Source organism: Schistocerca cancellata, chromosome 5 (genome assembly GCF_023864275.1).
Source record: "Schistocerca cancellata isolate TAMUIC-IGC-003103 chromosome 5, iqSchCanc2.1, whole genome shotgun sequence".
In the NCBI taxonomy this organism is placed as follows: Eukaryota; Metazoa; Arthropoda; class Insecta; order Orthoptera; family Acrididae; genus Schistocerca; species Schistocerca cancellata.
In genome coordinates, this window is record NC_064630.1 from 95,956,467 (window position 1) to 95,975,500 (window position 19,034).

General features: G+C 37.8%; 1 protein-coding gene across 1 annotated transcript in view; it reads left to right on the forward strand.

Moving 5' to 3' along the window:
- Window positions 1-19,034, forward strand: part of LOC126188853 (ubiquitin carboxyl-terminal hydrolase isozyme L3) — a 32,470-nt gene that overhangs the window by 10,609 nt on the left and 2,827 nt on the right. The window contains exon 4 of the mRNA XM_049930494.1: window positions 4,578-4,653. Coding sequence (XP_049786451.1) covers window positions 4,578-4,653 — 76 coding nt within the window. The remainder of the gene's footprint in view (window positions 1-4,577; window positions 4,654-19,034) is intronic.

Here is a 19,034-nt window from a genome sequence, read left to right on the forward strand (position 1 = left end):
TATCTGCAGAAGTCAAAAGCACATTAGAAAATACACGTACTTTATTATGTATTGTGTGTTCAGGCTCATAACTATTAGACCTTTTGCACTTAATAAAAGCAGCCTCTGCTAATACACTTGCTGTTCAAATTTTTTGGCACTTACCATTGTGTGTGTTCATTAGTTGCCTTCGAAAATTATCAGTTACAATTTTCTGTGCATTCTGAACCAACTTACATGACACTTTCTCAGTTTTTGTGCCCTAAAACAATCTCATGTAACTGTTGGTGAACCAAAATGCACCTGCCAATTTACTGTTACTTCATGTAAGTAGTATGAGTGTAAGTCATTCTCTCAAATATTAAGTGATTAATGATAAAGCTTTGGAGGCACTAGACCATTTTTGTTCTTTTCTCAGTTCATGATAGATTATTATTTTTTAAAAAAATACCTCTTTGAAAGAGGTAGTAACTGAATCACTGAAAATGAAATTTCAATATGGACTTGAAATTTCTGAAACAGGATCTTGTGTGACTGTCAGGCAGCAATTTCTAATAAAGAACTGTATTATGAAAAGGATAGTTGCCACTCACCATATAGTGGTGCTGGGCCACAGGTAGGCATGACAAATATTGTTACATTCCATCCTGCATTCTCCATTCTTTAAGAAGATCATTGGCACACTGTGCACTGTACATTAATCACGTGAATTAGCACATTTCTCATTGTGGTTACTAACCATTATTGATGGAACTTTTTGGATAGAGAAGCAAGCTGTGTTAAAGAGCTTGGATAGCAATCCAGTATTGTGAAAAGGAGGAATGCTGAAAGGTGGAAGAAATAGTGGAAACTGTCATGGAAAGGGAATAACAGACATTTTAGGAAGTCTTTCCAGAAAGTATTTGAGTGTAAATGAGTGTGGAAGTGAAAGATAATAAACATTTAAGGACAAATGTAGGGCAACATGCATTCTTGTACTTAAACATGTGTTTTTCTGATAATATTACAGCTGAAACAGTAAAACTTGACTACTGTGTGCAAAATAATGCTTGATATTCTGTGCAATTTTTGTTTGGAAATGTCAATATACATTTAAGGATTTTTGAATTTTTAATTACCATTGTCTACATTGCTTATACAAACTAATCAAGCTATAAAACTGGAATTTCACAGTTTACATATGTGCAAGTGGCTAATAAAATGTGTGGAACAGATTTTTAAGGTCATAGTTGCTTTGAAATTAATTTTTCAGTTTTGTATTACTTGGGACTGCTCTTTCTTCTCAAAATTTTTAAAGGGGAATTTTTCTCAGAGAAAGGATAATGGAAAAGTGCTGCACAAGTTTATTCAATAATTCTTAAGAACTAAGCCAAAGTTTGGTATGTTAGCATGTTAGCTTTCATAGTTCCTGAGAAAAGCTACATAATAGCTCAGTCAGTTTACAGCAATTTGCATTCAAAGTTTTTATTTCAATTTTTAAGTGTACTGCTATACCTCTACTGACTAATGCTGTCCACACCCATAATCTTTCTCTTCTGTGTCTTCCTGTAGTAATCTCCACCCCTGTCTCCTTTGCTTAGACGACTTCTGCATTTTTTCTTCTGTTAGCTGAGCTTTGTCCAGTCATGTTTCAATGTGTCTTAGTATCTTTAGTGTGAGTGCACCTGGATGGAAGCCTAGTATCTCCAGTCATTTAAGGATTAAGTGGCTTAAATAGTGTTTAATGGATTGGTAGAGACCTGGCTAGTAATCTCCATCTGATTCTGTCTAGACTTTCCCAAAGCCCAAGCAGATGTCTGTCATCATGCAGTCTAAGTCCCTTTGACCTAAAATCAGCACATGACATTAATAGCGTAGAAATGTTTATAATCAGTTAACCTAAAACCACATTATTTCCTTCACTAATTTTGTTCTTCGGTGAACTCTGTGACTTTGTTGAAAATTTGACCTTCACACTTAACAAGCTGCATCTCTGTGACAAAGTTGTTGAAATTTCCTGTACCTTTCAGAAAGTCAACATTTCCTCACGTTTTGAATTTGTGTCCTCTGCTACGACCTGTTTAGAGCAAAGCAGCTTGATATATGCAAAACTAAAAACTGAAATAAGTTTGTAGCACTTACTGTTAAAAAATGTAGACAAAGAAAAAAAGATAACCTTTCTCACAACCTTTCTCACAACCTTCTAGACTTGACTGCAGTGTATTTAGGTTGTGTGAATGATAAATTAATGCACATAGAGGTGGGTCACAGCATAGAAAGAGGGGGTATGGCATGTGCAGACACCCAAACTAAATTTTAAAAAATATTTCTAGTCAGAAGTTGATTATGAGACTTTGCAGTGTTATTCATAAAGAATCACTCTAATAAATTACACAGTAAAAAAATTTATTTTGCTCTACATCTGTCCTTAAGGAGAGAACAGAAGCTTTTGTCTTGGTGTTTTGGGAGATTGTTGAAGTTTGGATGGGCAGGTCTGATTATTAATAAGAGGTACTCCATAGTGGAGAAATAAGAATGTATGGCATAACTAGTTGATGGGACACATCATGAAGCATTAAGACATTGTCAGTTTGGTAATGGAGGAAAATGTGGGTGTAAATCTGTATAACACAAATGCTTGAGATGTACATGGTAACAGTTGTGCAGAGATGAAGAAACATGCTCAGCATGGGCAAGTGTGGAGAGCAGCATCAAACTGGTCTCTGACTGAATACAATAAACTGAAATGAACTTGTGGACAGAATTTGAAAACTGTACATTTTATCCTTCTTACATGATTAGATAACACAATTTTAGAACTAAAGATGAAATTTGTTGGGTCAGATAAGAGCTTTCGTTCAGGAACTGTCTGCTGCTCTCTTTGTTGTGAGTCTGTTCTTCACTATCACAGATAAATTAGAGAAAATAAAGTAAAAAAAAGCAAAGAATTTTCATGAACTACAAAATGCCAATCAGAATGGTCTGCACAGGACTTCCATGTCAAAGTTGGAGACAATAGGATGTGAATATACAATAGATTCTTTCTGAAACTAAAAACAGCAGCTTGTCACTGTTACTCAGTTTATAAAAAACTTGAGTTGTCACCAGTTTCAATTTGACGAATTAAGTCAGCTGTTCACTTACCTACTTTTTATAGTGCTGGCAACAAGATTTTCTTGAGTTTAGGATTGTGTAAAATCCTGTGTTTTTGTGGGAGTTGTCAACAGTTGTAAGATTTCATATTGCATAGAACATGGTGCCATCCTTACTCATATTGACAAAGGAAGACTGTAGAGTATGTACTTTCTAAACCATTTGCAGAATTTAGTAGATACATGCTATGGATTAAAAATAAAGATAAGATTGAAGTAATGGTATTTGGAAGAGACAAAGGGATTGATGGGAATATTACTTTGGAGAACACCTCAAAGTGGTAGGCAGTTTCACTTACTTCGGGAATGAAATATCTAGTGACGGAAGAATAACCAATGAAATTAATAGGTTACAGAAGGGAGGCAATTTCTACCAAACAATAAAACACCTGATTTGGAATAAGGTGGTGTCAGAAAAAGCAAAACTCCTTATACATAAGTTACTACTTTCCTATTGTCATATATGGAGGAGAAACATGGACAGTGACAGAAAGGGACTGGAGTAGACTGCAGTCAGGGGAAATGAATTTTCTCAGAGCAGTTAAGGGAAAAACTATTGTGGACAGAGTACGGAATGTAGATATTAGAAAGGACCTTAAACAAGAAAGTATGAGAGAGAGAACCAAAAAGAGATTAAGATGGCATGGGCAGAGACTCCCCAAAATTACGGAGGAACTAAAGATAGGTGGAAAGAGACCTAGAGGGTGCCCAAGAACATGGTGGAAAAAGTGACAATATCTGTGGAAAGGAGGTGTGACCTGGTAACAAGTGGAGGAAGAAATGGTGGGAGGACCAAGCCAAATGGAGAAGACTTGTCAGCACCCAGACCCAGCAGTAGCTGAAGTGGAATCTGGATATATAGTAGATAGGAAAGGTTGTTTAAGGTATCATGAAATGATCACCACTTAGATTTTTATTGGAAGTGTCTTCTTCATGGAACATGATAGTCTAGTGTAGTATTCCCTGGATCATTAGTAAATGAATGCAAATTCACTTACGTTATTGACCTGTTTGGTGCCAAATATAATAGATATTCAAATGTTTTGCCTAATTAAAGATAGATCTCATTTGAAACTAAGGGACTTTCTATTGGTGCTGCAAAATATTACTTTATACTTGCATAATTTTACTTTATCATTTTTTATTTAAAAACTTTGTTCATTATTTGTGCATATGATTAGATGATCAAACTGTATACAGTAATTGGCTGGCTGTAATAATTGAAAGCCATTTGTAAGTGTAAAAATTGTAAAACTGTGACTACTTTGTGTAAGTGTTGAAAACTGCAAGTGACTCTAGATACAAGCATATTTGAATGTTTTTTAGTTAAATGGCATGAATACTGACATAGAGCACACATGTTATATTGAAATAAAGCTTGACCTAGTCATGGTATTATTTTTCTTTAGTTTTTGTTTCCATGCCTTATATTTGAAACAGAAATATTGAAGTTTTTATTATTCACAGGCCCCAGACTCCAGCACACCTGTGAATTACCACTTCGTGGCATTTATCCACAAGGATGGGAGTCTCTATGAATTAGGTAATGTAATAGTTTTGTTCAGAAGTTGCCTCCATGTCAGTTACAAATAGTTACCTTTGCTGTTGTATTCAACTACTGAAAGTTGTCACATTGAGATCAGTGTATTAACAAGAGCACTGTATTTTTCAGAGATGTTTTTGATCTTTGAAACAAACTGCATTTTCACACAATTGATGAAATGAAACAAATCTTACAGTTTGGAAGAAATTAACTGTACGTGTTAGTTTTACAAAATAACTTTGACTTCATAACTGTTGTTCACATTTTCATGCTGTGAACCATAGAAATAGTTCATGCCTTGGTGAGAGAATTTGTTTAGATCCACGAACAATTAATCTGTCTTTTCTGTAGCCTGATAAAGCAACATCATATGTGAGTAGGAGAAATTTCAGTTTGACACAAATTTTAGTGTTATTATCATTGGTATGTCCAGAATTCGAGCCTTCTTTAAGTGATCTCAATGAACTAATTATTGGCTGTAATTTGGTAGAATGTACTTCGAAAGTGCAAAACAATCAATTCTATATAATATCCACAAGGTGTACACTAAACTAAAAAGCAAATTTTTACATATTTTGTTGGTTCAGGTGACATAAATTAATGAATTTCAATGCACTTTTGCTATTAAAGCAGATTGGAGCCTAGATAATCTGAAAGTCCTTTCGAAAGAGAGAACTAAACACAAATGCACATACTGTCAACCATTTGAAGCTCCCCACCACCACCTCTTCCCCCCCTTTTAACCTTGCCTTCCTTTTTCAAATGCTTATTGCGAGCCATTTGCAAAATAGGAACTTTGAATCATGTATGAGCTATACACTCTTCATCAAACATAAATTACTCATTAATAAGGGGCCATTTTATTAATGCTTACTCAACTCCAGTCACTGTAAGACAGAAGACAGTTGTCTTCTGGTATATGGTACACCTCAGTGCATGTGTATAAAACCCAGTGTTAAAACTCGAAAGCTAATGACATTCTCAATTCTGTTAAGCCTCCTTCAAACCAAAGTAAATACAAGTGACTGTAAAACAGAACTCTCTGGTATACATGTTAGGTGTGGGTGAGCAGACGGTATTTAGTAGCATTCAGTTCATATTTTCTTTTGTTCACTCATGTTCAGCTGGTCGTCAAATTTGTGAACCATCAGAGGAAGTATGCATCCTCCCTGCTTCGGCACTTGCAATACAGAAAGCTTTCATGTACTGTCTTGTCTGTCATTGTCACTGTCAAGTTGGCTGAGTAATGCAGTGGTCTGAAGAGTATACTGCTGACAGAATAATTCTAGTATCATACCTGGTACGGAACTCACATAAACAGCATAGATGCCAAAGGCAAAGATACAAAGGTCCTCCTGAGGATGTGAGAAAAACAAATTGTCATGCGGGGACAGGATGAGTAAGCACAATCTTGTTAAAGTTATTAGTTTATTAAAAAAGGAAAGTACTGTAAATTCCCCTGAAAGTAAAGTATACATGTACTTAATTTGCTGTTTAAAATTGAAAATATGTGTTAGCCTGATCATTATCATAATTTATTTTCATGATAGCTGTAATTACATGGCTGATGTGGCTCTGTTACATTAGATTTCTATGATAAAATGGTTTACCTGAGATGGCACTGTCGGCCCTCATAAAAACTACTTAGCAGGTAGATAAAAAATCCAATAGCCAAGGGGCAGCAGGAGAAATTGCACAAAAGTTACAGAAATGTGAAAGGTTCGAGCCATTCATTCATTGTGGCAGAAGGGTTGAAGAGAAAGGAATAGGAATGAAGGAAAATTATTGGTCACATTTAGAAAGTGGGAAGAGTTTCAGAAAAGTCACTCAATACCCTGGGTCATGAGACTCTCTAAAAGGGGTGACAAGGAATGTCTCCAGTGACACTAAGTTTAAAGTGACTTTCCTGTAACTTCTCATTTCTTAAATCTCGCCAGCTCTTCCCCTTCATCCCACTTTCTTTCACTTCAACCATATCCCAGGACACACTGGCTCTCAGTTTGCACATCTCCATAACTTTCATATGGGTTTTCTCCTCATAATGTTGCTTGATAAGTAAATTTTGTATCTATCCAATTATAGTTTCAAAAATAATTTTTGTTCATGCGGCGTACATAGAATATTTCTTCAAGTAGCCTATCACAGTGGGATAAGTTGGACTCTCACTATCCTTCAAAGAGTCTGCCCATGTACTGGGATAGACTTCAGGTTGTCTGCCGCCCTCCCCCCCACCCCCACCACACCCTTTTATTCTGTGATGGCAGATACTGGTTTAGCCAACAAAAGCAGCTTTGAAGAAAATTCAGCTAAATATCCACCATGCAAAGGTCACATAACCCCATTCCATGGGCAGTAGCTGAAAGTTAGTTAAGCTATTGTGTGCAGGATTATTGTAGGACTTATTGAAAACTGGAAAAAATTTCCTTTCAGTTGCTTTATTGTCTCTAGAACAAGGAAAATGGCTATCAAGTCTGTATTTAATATCCCAACATTTATTACTGACTGTCTGTGTAACAAGTTCACACACAAAAACAGCCAGAAAATATTTAATCCAACCCATTATTTTAAACATCCTAAACACTTACTGCTAACACTTGGTTCAAGAATCATAGAAGACGGTTGTACACATGGAAGAATCCTGGAGATACTACAAGGTATCACATAGGTTATATAATGGTAAGAAATAGATTTAGGAACCAGGTATTAAATTGTAAGACATTTCCAGGGGTAGATGTGGACTCTGACCACAATCTATTGGTTATGAACTGTAGAGTGAAATTGAAGAAACTACAAAAAGGAGGGAATTTATGGAGATGGGACCTGGATAAACTGACTAAACCAGAGGTTGTACAGTGTTTCAGGGAGAATGTCACGAATGGGGGAAAGAAATACAGTAGAAGGTGTAGCTCTGAGGAATCAAGTAATGAAGGCAGCAGAGGATCAAGTAGATAAAGACAAGGGCTAGTAGAAATCCTTGGGTAACTGAAGAAATATTGAATTTAATTGATGAAAGGAGAAAATATAAAGATGCAGTAAATGAAGCAGGCAAAACGGAATACAAACGTCTCAAATGAGATTGACAGGAAGTACAAAAGGGCTAAGCAGGGATGGCTAGAGGACAAATGTAAGGCTGTAGAGGCTTACCTCACGAGGGGTAAGATAGCTACAGCCTACAAGAAAATTGGAGACCTTTGGTGAAAAGAGAACCACTTGCATGAATATCAAGAGCTCAGATGGGAACCCAGTTCCAAGCAAAGAAGGGAAAGCAGAAAGGTCGAAGGAGTATATAAAGGGTCTATACAGGGGTGATGTTCTTAAAGACGGTATTATGGAAATGGAAGAGGAGGTAGATGAAGATGAAATGGGAGATATGATACTGCGTGAACAGTTTGACAGAGCACTGAAAGACCTGAGTCGAAACAAGGCACCAGGAGTAGACAACATTCCATTAGAACTACTGACGGCCTTGGGAGAGCCAGTCCTGATAAAACTCTACCATCTGTTGAGCAAGATGTATGAGACAGGAAAAATACCCTCAGACTTCAAGAAGAATATAATTATTCCAATCCCAAAGCAAGCAGGTGTTGACAGATGTGAAAATTACCGAACTATCAGTTTAATAAGTCAGAGGCAAGATATTAACGCAAATTCTTTACAGGCGAATGGAAAAACTGGTAGAAGCTAACCTCGGGGAAGATCAGTTTGGATTCCGTAGAAATATTGGAACACGTGAGGCAATACTGACTATACGACTTATCTTAGAAGAAAGATTAAGGAAAGGCAAACCTACATTTCTAGCATTTGTAGACTTAGAGAAAGCTTTTGACAATGTGGACCGGAACACTCTTTAAATTCTAAAGGTGGCAGGGGTAAAATACAGGGAGCAAAAGGTTATTTACAATTTGTACAGAAACCAGATAGCAGTTACGAGTAGAGGGGCATGAAAGGGAAGCATTGGTTGGGAAGGGAGTGAGACAGGGTTGTAGCCTCTCCCCAATGTTGTTTAATCTGTATATTGAGCAAGCAGTAAAGGAAACAAAAGAAAAATTTGGAGTAGGTATTAAAATCCATGGAGAAAAAATGGAAACTTTCAGGTTTGCCGATGGCATTGTAATTCTGTCAGAAACAGCAAAGGACTTGGAAGAGCAGTTGAACGGGATGGACAGTGTCTTGAAAGGGGGATATAAGGTGAACATCAACAAAAGCAAAATGAGGATAATGGAATGTAGTCGAATTAAATTGGAAGTGGGTTATGCTGAGGGTATTAGATTAGGAAATGAGACACTTGAAGTAGTAAAGGAGTTTTGCTATTTGGGAGCAAAATAGCTGATGATGGTCAAAGTAGAGCATCTAAAATGTAGACTGGCAATGGCAAGGAAAGTGTTTCTGAAGAAGAGAAATTTGTTAACATTGAGTATAGATTTAAGTGTCAGGAAGTCGTTTCTGAAAGTATCTGGATGGAGTGTAGCCATGTACGGAAGTGAAACATGGACGATAAATAGTTTGGACAAGAATAGAATAGAAGCTTTCGAAATGTGGTGCTACAGAAGAATGCTGAAGATTAGATGGGTAGATCACATAACTAATGAGGAGGTATTGAATAGAATTGCAGAGAAGAGGAGTTTGTGGCACAACTTGACAAGAAGGTACTGGTTGGTCGGACATGTTCTGAGGCATCAAGGGATCACAAATTTAGCATTGGAGGGCAGCGTGGAGGGTAGAAATCGTAGAGGGAGACTAAGAGATGAATACACTAAACAGATTCAGAAGGATGTATGTTGCAGTAAGTACTGGGAGATGAAGCAGCTTCTACAGGATAGAGTAGCATGGAGAGCTGCATCAAACCAGTCTCAGGACTGAAGACCACAACAAGAAACAGTTACTAGTTACTGACTAAAGACTACCTATAAGTTAACACTTAGTAGTTCAGTAGACTCTCGTAAAGATATGCTCGCCGTAATGTCTTGTTATCTGCACGAAACACGCCACACAGAGTTCGGGGACAACATGAAGTGCTTGTACGCAAATATCTTCTTAAGTAAACCACTCGCAACACTCAGTTTCATGAAATACTCAGTGCTGTAGTCATTCTTCACCAACACAAGAACTGATCAGGTACACAAGTTTCTTCATTTAGGTACAAATTTTAGCATCGGGTCTTAGGTGTTTACCAGAAGACAATTCCTGAGACTTCTCAGGCTTATGGGTCTGAGGCACAAAGCCCTACTCACACTTGGGAAATGCTGAATTCCTATTGGATAGCATGTTAAGCAGGTCATCATGTCACCTAGAGCTCTTCTATACTTGTGGGATTTCTAATGTCAGCCAGTCAGATTATCACAAGTAAGTTAGACTAGAATTTTATAATTCCTAAACTAAATGAAATTTAATGAAAACGAAGATTCCTTTCCTCAAAATAAATTACTAATAAATTTAATACTTAAAACCACTTCTGGCTGCGTTTTACAAAATTGAGCTGAAGTGGACATGTCACAAATTCCCATTTTTCACAACTACTTTCTCACACTTACGTAGTTTTAATTAAATAAAATTCTTACTTTATGTATGTCCTGCATTCTCTCTCTCTCTCTCTCTCTCTCTCTCTCTCTCTCCCCCCCCCCCCCCCCCCCCTCCCCTTCCTCCAAAAACGATGAAATAATTATTTTCCAAAGTACTTTCAGGTGTCAGAAAATTGTTGGTAATGAAACTAAAGAAAATTCCAAGAAATTAGATTGTATGACCTATCCTCTTGGCTGCAGTTTCACTTGATATTGTAAATGAATACATTACATCCCTAATTCAATTTAACAATGCCAGCATGGTTGGTGTGTGTTTCACATAAAAACTTTCAATCTCCAAAGGTATTGAAGTTATTGATTTGAAATTTGAACAATATGGTTGTTTTCCATAGAACTTCGTATACAAAGTATGAAAAAGATAAATTTATATTAAAGTGCTGCTTCAGATTTATAGTGTATGTGTAATGTAATGCAAGTAGCAGTAAGCAAACACTGCTCGCACTGCCCAGTAGCCAGTCATCTGCGCCAGTCTGAGAACCAGATCTGCTCTCATCCCAGCTCCATGGCAGGCTATGCTTTAATGCAAGATGAAAGTCGTAATAATTTGCTACGTTACACACCCTGTAGGAACAAAGAACTACTTTAAAGTACATTTGAAGTTCATATAATGGCCAAATTATTACCACAACATAATTTCCAATAAACAGATGGAAAAACTACCTTCAGATATTTTCCAAAGTTTTGAATTACAAAAAGCCTATTGCAAAATGAAAATTTAAACATTTAAGTCTGTTGCAATAGTACGTTGAATTTTTACAGCTTGAACTTGATGGCAATACACAAAAATTATTTACAAAATATTTTCTAAAATTAAAATTTTTAATTCTTTTCAACAAAACACATCCGTTTGACAAAAATTATTAAAATTCTTTCTGCAATGTACCTTCACCTTAAGACTTGACTTTCACTGATTTCATTGTAAAAAGAAATTTCATAATGAAAAATCCTACTAAATTACTTCACTGAAACAACCTTTATATGAGGGTTGGAAGTTTAATAGTGGCAACTATTTACAGCTTACACAAAATGATACATGTGTCAGTTTTACTGACCATCACAGTATTCATCAGCATTGTGTATAACCCATTGCCAGCATTTCGGAAGTCATAGGATACTCTTAGCAGTGCCAGTTGTGTTGACAATCTGAGCAGCGCAGTCTATTGCCCGATGAATTTGTAGCAGTTGTGAAGCGAATGATGTGAAGTGTTTCCTTCAGTTTTGAAATAGTTGAACTCACGAGGGCTTGAGTCAGGGGAGTGCAGTAGTTGGTATAGCACTTAGCAGCCCCATCAGTCAAACAAATCAGTAACAGCTTGCACTGTACGTGCTTGAGCATTGTCCTGCAAAATGGTCAGGTCTTGCAGAAAGTGTCATCACTTCTGTCTGTAAGCTGGTCGTAGGTTGTGTTCCAGAAATGAACAGTGCTTCTTCAGATTAATTTTGTGTGTGTGTGTGTGTGTGTGTGTGTGTGTGTGTGTGTGTGTGTGTGTTGCACGCAGCATTAAGCAAGCTCACTGTTTGCATGGCCCAGTAGCCATTGTCAGCTGTGCCAGTCTGAGAACCAAATCTGCTCTCCTCCTGGCTCCATGGCAGGCTGCACTTTCAATGCAAGATAACTCGTAATAATTTCTTATGTTACACTATGTGAACAGGCACATGTAGATTCCACACTTCATTAATCATATGTTACTGACGTTACCTTCATTATAGCAGCTATTAAAATGTGAAGCCATTATCAACATAAATCTTCACAGTTGGTAATAGTGCAAATACTGATCTCTCTTCAGATTATGATGGTCCTGAGTAGTAATCTGCTTTTCAATTTCCTGATTTGTAATGGGAAGCAAGTGAAAACTGTCAGCTGACCTATGTGCAAAGTTTTGGGTTAATGCTAAGGAATGCTGGAGTTACAGTTAAATGTTAAGTGTGATTTGTGTAGTGTGTGTACTTGTGTAAAAGTGTAAACCCAGAATTCTTCTTTTTATGTGCTATTTTTCACTTGATTTTGCAAAAGCCATGTGCTCACTGGTGCAAAGTAAATCCTCTCTAAATATAAAAATTTTTCATTGTAGCTGTAACTACGGTGTTGCATGCTTCATGCCAATTATTACCACAGAAAAGCAAGAACAAGAATGCAGCACTCAGGGGCTACATTCATGGTCTCGTGTTCTCTTTAGTTCCCTCTAATGTAAAGATCTTCACAGATAAGCAATTGGCAGTGAACATGCGTTGTCTGCTAATGCACACACATTTTTCCCATTTCTTTCGGTATAATGTGGACTGAAAGTCTGTCCCACACAAGTCTCCCTCCATTTAACTTGATAAATCATTCCCCTCCTTAAGGAAACATGCTGAGTCTTTGCTAAGAACCATACATACCATAAGATTCTCCTCCTCAAGGAAATGGCAGCAAGGGATAGGAAAGGACACCAGCTGTACTCAGTGTGTGTGCCTCAGGGCTTCATTCAGCATGTTAGAGGCTATTCCAGCATCTATTGGGGGGGGGGGGGGGGGGAGGTTGCAACCAACTGCAAATTGTTGTGGCCTACTTTGGAACAAATGTCTGTCTGGGCTCAGTGATCATTCTTGGGTCTTTCCAGCATTTGGCAGAGAAGATTGAGAAGACCAGCCTTGCTCATGGAGTTTCAGTGAAGCTCACAATGTGCAACTGTGATCATGGCAGTTTGGCTCAGTCGAGTGGAGGGACTGAATCAGACTTCGAAAGTTCTGTGATAAGCCAGGCTGCGACTTCCTGGACTTAGGCCATATGGTTGAGAACTGTGTGGTCCCCCTAAATGGATCAGGTGTACATTACACTTCAGAGGCTGCTACACAGGTAGCTGACTGTGTGTGGGGAGCACACAAGGGTTTTTTAGATTAGGCTAATGTCTATCCAATCCAGATAATCGTAGCTGTAAGAGAAACCTGGGACTATCAGTGTAAGATAATAGTAGTGCCTCCAACAAGAGAGTATTAAAGTACTAATCATAAACTACCGAAGAATTCACAACAAAGTGCCAGAGTTTGAAGTGCTCATGAAAGCCAGTAGAGCTTGTGACATTTGCCTTCATTTCTTTGCTGATGGTCCTTGGGGTTGATACTCTGCATTGTTATACTGGCTGAAAATAGGGGAAGTTCAACACTGACTACGTTAAATGATGTAGCCGACAGTTGCACATTTGCATTTCATAGTTCTTTACTTTCACAACCCTCTCAATAATACAGTTATAAGGCTAGTTTGCAGGTAAACATCAGCATACTGCTACAATAGTTCACTGTCGAACATCTGTGAGCAGTAAAAACCTAACCACACAGTTCTTGCAGAATAATACAGTATGTATTGAATAGACATTGTCATTGTTTCAACACGCGGCCTATTTGTGTTACACTTATTTCACGGTTAAGTTGATTCATTGTTGTTGTGCTAACCAAAACTGGTTCCTTCTCTAAAACTCAGCCGTGGACTGTCTCGGGACCAAAATCCAGGCCTTTATTTATCATCACAATAACAGGTACTGAAATTATACATCATGTGATGTTTAATTTACAGAAATTAAAACTAAAACATAACTCGTTAAATTAACTTAATGCATAAAAAAATTCGTTCTTTCCAACATTTTCTTCTACTAAGACGGTTAAGCCGAATTTTTTGTTTAAATGATGAAATTAACAGATATAGTTACACAAACAACACTTCTGACAAAACTGATAATTACTTTGGAATTAATTTGCTAACATGTTTTCAAATAGAGCCAAGTAAATACTTTAGGAATCCTAGTGATTCTCTTTCCAAATGTCATTATTACAGAATTTACATTTGTCAAAGTCAACAATAGAATTTAAATTACGGAATACTAACTGCTTTCACCCTGTAATGAAAGATTTTAACCAGGAAAAGTCAAAATAAATCTGGTAATTACATACACAAAATTAAGCACAAAATTAGATCTGGTGCTATATTCTTTAAAACTGAGGACCAACCTTTCTCATTATTAAAATACAGATTATACTTTCGTATGTTAATGATAGTCAGAAAATAAAAAATAAATTTAAGGAGGCAGATGGCAAAATGAGAGGAAGTGAAAAGATCCCACCTTGTTTTGTCACAAGCTCACATAATAAGAGGTACAGAAAGCTGGCTGAAACCTGAAATTGATAGCATTGAAGATTTTTGGGGAAAATTTAAGCATATACTGAAATGACAGGCAAACAGGAAATTGAGGTGATGTATTTGTCGCAGTAGATAAATTTTAATGAACAGAGATAAACTGAAGCTGAATGAATGTCAGATTGTTTCAACAAGACTCAGTATCAGGGGATGGACATACAATAATTTGATCCTTCTATTGCACACCAGACCCAACTCCTGATCTAACCGAAAACTTTAGAGAAAACCTCAGTTCACCAGTGTTCACTAGTTCCCTAACAATACTGTAATCATAGGAGACTTTGTTGAACAATAACTTGCGAAAATTATAGTTTTGTTAGTGCTGGGCATAAGACATGCTGTGACACTCTGAAAACTACGTAGAACAGATAGTTAAACCCCACTTACAGTGAAAATACATAGGATCTAAGGGCAACAAATAGACCTGACCTCTTTAAGGATGTCCACATCAGTACTGGTATCAGTGACCATGACACAGTTGTGGCAACAAAGATTACTTTAGTACAAAGGAGGACTAAAACAAGCAGAAAGATGTATTTGTTCAGTAAACCACATAAAAAGATCACTAGTGTCATATCTTGATGAGGAACTTGAAACTTTCAGCACAGGGCAGGAGCTTGTAGAGGAAGTGTGGCTCAAGTTCAAAGGATAGTTGACCATTCTGTGGATAGATGCACACCCAGTAGAACAGCTCATAATGGGAGGGAACCTCTGTGGTGTCAAGTCACTGTGAAGAAACTTCTAAAGAAACAGATTTATGCATAACAGGTGTAAAACAAAGCATAGGGCTGTAGATACAGAAATGCTGAATGAAACAGGTTTGGCTTTAAGGAGAGCAATGTGTGGTGCTTTCATTGAGTAGCATAGCAGAATATTGTCAAGTGATGTTTCACAGAACCTGAGGAATTCTTGTCTAACGTAAAGGCTGTTAGTGGCTCCAAAGTTAATGTCCAGTCTTGTGAACGAGACCAGAACTGAAATTGAGGGTAGCAAAACAAAAGCTGAAATGTTTGTTTTCAAATGTTCCTTTACAAATACAGAAGAATCGCCCGAATTTAATCCTCGTACTACTGAGAGGATGAATGAATTAAATATTAGTAGCAGTGGTGCTGAGAAATAGCTGAAATCGTTCAAATCGAACAAAGCTCCAGGGCATAATGGAATCTGAGACTCTATAATAAATGTGCAGCTATCGTACAGCCCTTAAACAAAAAACTGCTTAGTTCTTGGAGAAAAGCACAGGTCACACCTGTTTACAAGAAGGCAATCAGGTAGATGCAGTGTGGGATTTCTAAAAAATATTTGTTGTTGTCGTCTTCAGTCCTGAGAGTGGTTTGATGCAGCTCTCCATACTACCCTATCCTGTGCAAGCTTCATCTCCCAGTACTTAGTGCAACCTACATCCTTCTGAATCTGCTTAGTGTATTCATCTCTTGGTCTCCCTCTATGATTTTTACCCTCCACGCTGACCTCCAATGCTAAATTTATAATCCCTTGATGCCTCAGAACATGTCCGACCAACCAGTATTTTCTTGTCAAGTTGTGCCACAAACTCCTCTTCTCGGCAATTCTATTCAATACCTCCGCATTAGTTATGTGATCTACCCATCTAATCTTCAGCATTCTTCTGTAGCACCACATTTCGAAAGCTTCTATTCTCTTCTTGTTCAAACTATTTATCGTCCATGTTTCACTTCCGTACATGGCTACACTCCATACAGATACTTTCAGAAAAGATTTCCTGACACTTAAATCTATACTCAATGTTAACAAATTTCTCTTCAGAAATGCTTTCCTTGCCATTGCCAGTCTACATTTTAGATCCTCTATACTTCGACCATCATCAGCTATTTTGCTCCCCAAATAGCAAAACTCCTTTACTACTTCAAGTGTCTCATTTCCTAATCTAATACCCTCAGCATCACCCACTTCCAATTTAATTCGACTACATTCCATTATCCTCGTTTTGCTTTTGTTGATGTTCACTTTATATCCGCCTCTCAAGACACTGTCCATCCCGTTCAACTGCTCTTCCAAGTCCTTTGCTGTCTGACAGAATTACAATGCCATCGGCAAACCTCAAAGTTTCCATTTTTTCTCCATGGATTTTAATACCTACTCCGAATTTTTCTTTTGTTTCCTTTACTGCTTGCTCAATATACAGATTAAATAACATTGGGGAGAGGCTACAACCCTGTCTCACTCCCTTCACAACCAGTGCTTCCCTTTCATGCCCCTCTACTCGTAACTGCTATCTGGTTTCTGTACAAATTGTAAATAGCCTTTTGCTCCCTGTATTTTACCCCTGCCACCTTCAGAATTTGAAAGAGTGTTCCAGTCAACATTGTCAAAAGCTTTTCTCTAAGTCTACAAATGCTAGAAATGTAGGTTTGCCTTTCCTTAATCTTTCTTCTAAGATAAGTCGTGTAGTTGGTATTGCCTCACGTGTTCCAATATTTCTACGGAATCCAAACTGATCTTCCCCGGGGTCAGCTTCTACCAGTTTTTCCATTCGCCTGTAAAGAATTTGCGTTAATATTTTGCATCTGACTTATTAAACTGATAGTTCGGTAATTTTCACATCTGTCAACACCTGCTTGCTTTGGGATTGGAATAATTATATTCTTCTTGAAGTCCGAGGGTATTTTTCCTGTCTCATACATCTTGCTCAACAGATGGTAGAGTTTTATCAGGACTGGCTCTCCCAAGGCCGTCAGTAGTTCTAATGGAATGTTGTCTACTCCTGGTGCCTTGTTTCGACTCAGGTCTTTCAGTGCTCTGTCAAACTGTTCACGCAGTATCATATCTCCCATTTCATCTTCATCTACCTCCTCTTCCATTTCCATAATATCGTCCTCAAGAACATCACCCCTGTATAGACCCTCTATATACTCCTTCTACCTTTCTGCTTTCCCTTCTTTCCTTAGAACTGGGTTCCCATCTGAGCTCTTGATATTCGTGCAAGTGGTTCTCTTTTCTCCAAAGGTCTCTAATTTTCTTGTAGGCAGTAGCTATCTTACCCCTAGTGAGATAAGCCTCTACAGCCTTACATTTGTCCTCTAGCCATCCCTGCTTAGCCATTTTGCACTTCCTGTCGATCTCATTTTTGAGACGTTTGTATTCCTTTTTGCCTGCTTCATTTACTGCATTTTTATATTTTCTCCTTTCATCAATTAAATTCAATATTTCTTCTGTTACCCAAGGATTTCTACTAGCGCTTGTCTTTTTACTTACTTGATCCTCTGCTGCCTTCACTACTTCATCCCTCGAAGCTACCCATTCTTCTTCTACTGTATTTCTTTCCACCATTCTTGTCAATTGTTCCCTTATGCTCTTCCTGAAACTCTGTACAACCTCTCATTTAGTCAGTTTATCCAGGTCCCGTCTCCTTAAATTCCCACCTTCTTGCAGTTTCTTCAGTTTTAATCTACAGTTCATAACCAATAAATTGTGGTAAGAGTCCACATCTGCCCCTGGAAATGTCCTAAAATTTAAAACCTGGTTCCTAAATCTGTCTTACCATTATATAATCTATCCTAAACCTGTCAGTATCTCCAGGATTCTTCAATGTATACAACCTTCTTTTATGATTCTTGAACCAAGTGTTAGCTATGATTAAGTTATGCTCTGTGCAAAGTTCTACCAGACGGCTTCCTCTTTCATTTCTCTCCTGCAATCCATATTCACCCACTGTTCCCTTCTCTCCCTTTTCCTAGTCTCGAATTCCAGTCACCCATGACTAATAAATTTTTGTCTCCCTTCACTGCCTGAATAATTTCTTTTATCTCATCATACATTTCATCAATTTCTTCATCTGCAGAGCCAGTTGGCATATAAACTTGTACTACTGTAGTAGGCGTGGGCTTTGTTTCTATCTTGGCAACAATAATGTGTTCACTATTCTGATTGTAGTAGCTTACCCGCTCTCCTATTTTTTATTCATTATTAAACCTACTCCTGCATTACCCCTATTTGATTTTGTATTTATAACCCTGTATTCACCTGTCCAAAAGTCTTTTCCTCCTGCCACCGAACTTTGCTAATTCCCACTATATCTAACTTTAACCAATCCATTTCCCTTTTTAAATTTTCTAATCTACCTGCCCGATTAAGGGATCTGACATTTCAAGCTACGATACGTAGAATGCCAGTTTTCTTTCTCCTGATAACGACGTCCTCTTGAGTTGTCCCTGCCCGGAGATCCGAATGGGGGACTATTTTACCTCCGGAATATTTTACCCAAGAGGATGTCATCATTATTTATCCATACAGTAAAGCTGCATGCCGTTGGGAAAAATTACGGCTGTAGTTTCCCCTTGCTTTCAGCCGTTCGCAGTACCAGCACAGCAAGGCCGTTTCGGCTAGTGTTAAAAGACCAGATCAATCATCCAGACTGTTGCTCCTGCAACTACTGAAAAGGCTGCTGCCCCTCTTCAGGAACCATAAGTTTGTCTGGCCTCTCGATAGATACCCCTCTGTTGTGGTTGCACCTACAGTACGGCTATCTGTATAGCTGAGGCACGCAAGCCTCCCCACCAATGGCAAGGTCTATTGTTCATGGCGGGAGGCCCAACATTATATTTACATTTAATGTGGGAAATTTTTTGAAAAGAACAAGGGCAAGCAATCAGTGA